Source organism: Physeter macrocephalus, chromosome 19, assembly GCF_002837175.3.
Source record: "Physeter macrocephalus isolate SW-GA chromosome 19, ASM283717v5, whole genome shotgun sequence".
Classification (NCBI taxonomy): domain Eukaryota; kingdom Metazoa; phylum Chordata; class Mammalia; order Artiodactyla; family Physeteridae; genus Physeter; species Physeter macrocephalus.
The window spans coordinates 57,074,213-57,080,994 of record NC_041232.1 but is presented as its reverse complement, the minus strand read 5'-3'; the positions used below and the strand labels follow the sequence as shown (position 1 = coordinate 57,080,994).

Here is a 6,782-nt window from a genome sequence, read left to right as displayed (position 1 = left end):
AAAAGGACATTTTAATGTATTCCTTTCTGTTAACCAATATTGAAATAAGTGTACCAGAGAAATAAAAACATCAAGAACACAACTGACATGGCAATTTGTGTGCCTTAGCACCAAATCAGAATGGCTGACATACTCAGAGTAGCAGAATGGTGGGACAGATAACCAGAGGGTCAACACTTTTCTTCTTTTTTCTCCTCTGATTCCTCTGGTAAGATGGAGGTAGAAAATGAAGCCAGCTGCTCCTCCAGCAGATCATCAGTCAGGGCCAGAGAGTACACAGAGGTAATGCTGGGAGCAGGAAGAGTTGGTAAAAGCAGTGAGCTTTAATACCAAATGATGGAATCTCTGTAGAGGCAACCCTATAGAGTGAATAATAATAATAACAACAACAAAAACAACAATCCTGATGCTGCCAGAGGTTAGTTAGCTGTGGTTGTTAAATACCAAGTATTTGGCAAAATGTTTAAAAGCATAAGGACTGTAAAAGGAATGCTGATGGAGAATAGAGAGACAACAGGTGACAACATATAGAACTTTAAGAAAATCATTTTTTCCTTTGTTTTCCTGCTGGGTGACATTTGATCTTAATTTATATGTCTTTTAAAAAATATTAATATGTTATTTATGAAATAGCCATGGTGTGAGAAAAATGTGCTCCTGATCTCAAAAATGCTCACATAAAGAAAGAAGTGCTATGAATAGTCAATGAAATATATATACAAACACAGACTCACATATCATCGCTGATTGTTGTGTTTGTTTCGTTGATTAGGAATTTCCTGTCTCCTTTTTCTTATCTGTGATCTGACATAGTATGTGTGGACTTTAGATATCAAAAGGAAAGTCGTTTATAGAAAGTTACAGGAGTTTAAGAAATTATATTCATTGTGGGACCTATGCAAGGTGATCAAACCAAATTTTATGGTTAACTGAATTAAAAGAGAAAGGTGCAAGAATAAAGAAATACAGGGTATTAATGAAGGTAAAGACTGGTAATTTTTTTTTTGATACATAAGAAAAAGAAGTTGTCAGTGGTTGGGTTTCTGGAGGGGCTTACAAGGCTGAATATAACAAATTAAAGAAATGGGATTGGCTGGCAAGATGGCAGAGTAGAAGAACGTGAGCTTATACTTTCTTATAAAAACATCCAAATGACAATTAATTGCTGCACAACCATTGACAAAAAAAAAAAAAAAAAAAAAAAAAGCTGGAATCTACCAAAAGCAATACCCTACACTCAAAGACAAAAAGAAGCCACAACAAGACAGTAGCAGGGGTGCAATCACTATAAAATCAAATCCTATACCTGCTGGGTGGGTGACCCACAAACTGAAAAATAATTATATCACAGAAGTTCTCCCACAGGAGTGAAAGTCCTAAGCTCCATATCAGGCTTCCCAGCATGGGAGTCTGGTAATGGGAAGAGGAGCCCCCAGAGAATCTGGCTTTGAAGGCCAGTGGGGTTTGATCACAGGAATCCACAGGACTGGGGGAAAAAGAAACTCCACTCTTGGAGGGTGCATATAAGGTCCCTTGTGCACCAGGACTCAGGGAAAAAAGCAGTGACCTCTTAAGATACTGAGCCAACTACCTACTTGCTAGTATTGGAGGGTGTCCTGCAGAGATGGGGGGGAGGTGCTGTGACTCACTGCAGGGACAAAGACACTGGCATTCGCAGTTCTGGTGAGTACTCATTGTCATGAGCCATCCTGGAGACAACCATTTCCTCCCCAAGACCTAACACCACCTAACAAACAGTAGGCTCCAGTGCTGGAATGTCTCAGGCCAAATTATGAACAGGGCAGGAACACAGCCCCACTCATCAACAGAGAGGCTACTTAAAGTGTTACTGAGCACAGTCCTACCCACCAGAGGGACAAGATCCAGCTCTACCCACCAGTGGGCAGGAACCAGACTATCTCACCAGGAAGGCAGCACAAGCCTCTAAGACAGCCTCATCCACAAGAGGAGAGACAGCAGAAGTAAGAAGATCTACAATTCTGCAGCCTATAGAACGTAAACCACAATCACAGAAAGTTAGACAAAATGAGATGGCAGAGTAATATGTCCCAGATAAAGGATCAAGATAAAACCTGAGAGCAACTAAGTGAAGTGCACACGGGCAATCTATCAGAAAAAGAATTCAGAGTAATGATAGTGAAGATGATCCAAGATATCAGAGAAAAGCATGGAGGCACAGAGAGAGAAGATGCAAGAAATGTTTAACAAAGACCTAGAAGAACTAAAGAACAAATAAACAGAGATAAACAATACAATAATTGAAATGAAAAATACACTAGAAGGACTCAAAAGCACAGTAACTGAGCAGGAGAATGAATGAATAAGTGACCTGGAAGACAAAATGGTGGGAATCTCTGCTGCAGAACAGAATAAAGAAAAAAGAATGAAGCAAAATGAACACAGTCTAAGAGATTTCTGGGACAACATTAAACACACCAACATTTGCATTAAGGGTCCCAGAAGGAGAAGAGAGAGATAAAGGGTCTGAGAAAATATTTGAAGAGATAATAGCTGGAAACTTCCCTAACATGGGCAAGGTAACAGTCACCTAAGTCCAGGAAGCACAGAGAGTCCCAGGCAGGATAAACCCAGGGAGGAATACACTGATACACAAAGTAATCAAATTGATAAAATTAAAGACAAAAAAATATTAAAGACTAAGAAAAATATTGAAAGCAACAGGGGAAAATAAAGAAATAACTTACAAGGGAACTCCCATAAATTTATCAGCTGTTCTCAGCAGAACTCTGCAGACCAGAAAGGAGTGGTATTTAAAAAGATGAAAGGGAAGATCCTACAAGAAAAAATACTCTACCCAGCAAAGTTCTCATTCAGATGTGATGGAGAAATCAAAAGCTTTACAGAAAAGCAAAAGCGAAGAGAATTCAGCACCACCAGACAAGCTTTGCGACAAATGCTAAAGGAATTTCTTCTCTATTCTCTAAGCAGAAAAGAAAAAGGCACTACTTGAAACAAGAAAATTATGAATGAAAAAGCTCACCAGTAAAGGCAAATATACAGTAAAGGTAGAAAATTATCTGCACAAAAATAGGATATCAATACCAGCAATTGTGAGAAAAAGAAGAGCACAAATGCAGGATATTGGAAATGCATTTGAAATTAAAAGAACAGCATCTTTAAATAATCCTGTTTATATAGAGACTGCTATATCAAAATCTCATGGTAACCACAAACTGAAAATCTACAATAGATACACACACAAAAAAGAAAAAAATCCAAATGCAACATTAAAGTTAGTCATCAAATCACAAGAGAAGAGAACAGAAAAGAAAGGGAAGAAAAAAGGCTGACAAAAACAAATCCATAGAAACGGGTGCGAGCTGCGGCTGTCTGCGCGGACAGCAGAGACGGTGTGGGATGCTAGGGTTGCTGCTGCTGCCACCAAGAGGCCTGTGTGCGAGCACAGGTCACTCTCCACACTGCCCCTCCCGGGAGCTTGTGCAGCCCTCCACTGCCGGGGTCCCAGGATCCAGGGTCAGATTCCCCAGGAGAATGCGCGGCACGCCTCAGGCCGGTGCGGCGTCACGCTGGCCCCTGCTGCCGCAGGCTCACACCGCATCCGTGCCCCTCCCTCCCCCCGGCCTGAACCAGAGCCCCCGAATTAGCTGCTCTTTAACCCCGTCCTGTCTGAGTGAAGGGCAGATGCCCTCGGACGACCTACACACAGAGGCGGGGCCAAGTCCAAAGCTGAACCCAGGAGCTGTGCGAACAAAGAGGAGAGGGGGAGGTCTCTCCCAGCAGCCTCAGAAGCAGTGGATTAAAGCTCCACAATCAACTTGAAGTGCCCTGCATCTGTGGAAAACCTGAATAGACAGCGAAAGTTGAGGAGGTGGACTTTGGGAGCAAGATATACTATTATTTTCCCTTTTTTTCTTTTGGTGAGTGTGTATGTGTGTGCTGCTGTGTGAGATTTTTCTGTATAGCTTTGCTTTCACCATATGTCCTAGGGTTAGACCAACCCGTTTTTTGTTGTTTATTTTAATAGAAATTTTTCTTCTTAATAATTATTTTTTATTTTAATAACTATACTTTATCCTACTTTATTTTGTCTTCTCTCTTTCTTCCTTCCTCCTTCCACCCTTACTTTCTTTCTTCCTTCCTTCCCTCCCTCCCTCCCTCCTTCCTTCCTTCCTTCTTCCTTCCTTCCTTCCGTCCTTCCTTCCTTTTCTTTCCTTTTATTTTTTCTCCCTTTTATTTTGAGCTGTGTGGATTAAAGGCTGTTGGTGCTCCAGCCAGGCATCAGGGCTGTGTCTCTGAGGTGGGAGAACCAACCTCAGGACACTGGTCCACAAGAGACCTCCCAACTCCACGCGATATCAAATGGTGAAAATCTCCCAGAGATCTCCATCTAAACACCAAGTCCCATCTTCACTCAAGGACCAGCAACGAACAGTGCTGGACACCCTGTGCCCAACAAAGAACAAGACAGGTCTACAGCCCCATCCATTAGCAGAGAGGCTGCCTAAAATCATAATAAGGCTACCAACATCCCCAAACACACTACCAGACGTGGACCTGCCCACCAGAAAGACAAGATCCAGCCTCATCCACCAGAACAGAGGCACTAGTCCCCCCAACCAGGAAACCTACTCAACCCACTGAACCAACCTTAGCCACTGGGGACAGCCACCAAATACAACGGGAACTACGAACATGCAGCCTGCAAAAAGGAGACCCCAAACACAGCAAGATAAGCAAAATGAGAAGACAGAAAAACACACAGCAGATGAAGGAGCAAGATAAAAACACACCAGACCTAACAAATGAAGAGGAAATAGGCAGTCTACCTGAAAAAGAAATCAGAATAATGATAGTAAAGGTGATTCAAAATCTTGGAAATAGAATAGACAAATTGCAAGAAACAGTTAACAAGGACCTAGAAGAAATAAAGAGGAAGCAAGCAACGATGAGCAACACAATAAATGAAATGAAAAATACTCTAGATGGGCTCAGTAGCAGAATAACTGAGGCAGAAGGACAGATAAGTGACCTGGAAGATAAAATAGTGGAAATAACTACTGCAGAGCAGAAAAAAGAAAAAAGAATGAAAAGAACTGACGACAGTCTCAGAGACCTCTGGGACAACATTAAACGCACCAACATTCGAATTATAGGGGTCCCAGAAGAAGAAGAGAAAAAGAAAGGGACTGAGAAAATATTTGAAGAGATTATAGTTGAAAACTTCCCTAATATAGGAAAGAAAATAGTCAATCAAGTCCAGGAAGCACAGAGAGTCCCATACAGGATAAACCCAAGGAGAAACACGCCAAGACACATAATAATCAAACTGTCAAAAATTAAATACAAAGAAAACATATTAAAAGCAGCAAGGGAAAAACAACAAATAACACACAAAGGAATCCCCATAAGGTTAACATCGGATCTTTCAGCAGAAACTCTCCAAGCCAGAAGGGAGTGGCAGGACATATTTAAAGTGATGAAGGAAAAAAACCTACAACCAAGATTACTCTACCCAGCAAGGATCTCATTCAGATTTGATGGAGAAATTAAAACCTTTACAGACAAGCAAAAGCTGAGAGAGTTCAGCACCACCAAACCAGCTTTACAACAAATGCTAAAGGAACTTCTCTAGGCAAGAAACACAAGAGAAGGAAAAGACCTACAAGAACAACCCGAAACAATTCAGTAAATGGTAATAGAACCATACATATCGATAATTACCTTAAATGTAAATGGATTAAATGCTCCCACCAAAAGACACAGACTGGCTGAATGGAAACAAAAACAAGACCCATATATATGCTGTCTACAAGAGACCCACTTCAGACCTAGGGACACATACAGACTGAAAGTGAGGGGATGGAAAAAGATATTCCATGCAAATGGAAATCAGAAGAAAGCTGGAGTAGCAATTCTCATATCAGACAAAATAGACTTTAAAGTAAAAACTATAACAAGAGACAAAGAAGGACACTATATAATGATCAAGGGATCGATCCATGAAGAAGATATAACAATTGTAAATATTTATGCACCCAACATAGGAGCACCTCAATACATAAGGCAAATACTAACAGCCATAAAAGGGGAAATCGACAGTAACACAATCATAGTAGGGGACTTTAACACCCCACTTTCACCAATGGACAGATCATCCAAAATGAAAATAAATAAGGAAACACAAGCTTTAAATGATACATTACACAAGATGGACTTAATTGATATTTATAGGACATTCCATCCAAAAACAACAGAATACACATTCTTCTCAAGTGCTCATGGAACACTTGATATTTATGGGACATTCCATCCAAAAACACCAGAATACACATTTTTCTCAAGTGCTCATGGAACATTCTCCAGGATAGATCATATATTGGGTCACAGATCTAGCCTTGGCAAGTTTAAGAAAATTGAAATCGTATCAAGTATCTTTTCCGACCACAACGCTATGAGACTAGATATCAATTACAGGAAAAGATGTGTAAAAAATACAAACACATGGAGGCTAAACAATACATTACTTAATAACGAAGTGATCATTGAAGAAATCAAAAAGGAAATCAAAAAATACCGAGAAACAAATAACAATGAAGACATGATGACCCAAAACCTATGGGATATAGCAAAAGTAGTTCTAAGAGGGAAGTTGATAGCAATACAATCATACCTTAAGAAACAGGAAACATCTCGTATAAACAACCTAACTTTGCACCTAAAGCAATTAGAGAAAGAAGAACAAAAGAACCCCAAATTTAGCAGAAGGAAAGAAATCATAA

General features: G+C 40.2%; 1 protein-coding gene across 1 annotated transcript in view; it reads left to right on the top strand.

Moving 5' to 3' along the window:
* The first annotated feature begins 213 nt into the window (after window positions 1-213).
* RIT2 (Ras like without CAAX 2) overlaps window positions 214-6,782 on the top strand; it is a 586,108-nt gene continuing 579,539 nt past the window's right edge. The window contains 1 exon segment of the mRNA XM_024120486.1: window positions 214-316. Coding sequence (XP_023976254.1) covers window positions 214-316 — 103 coding nt within the window.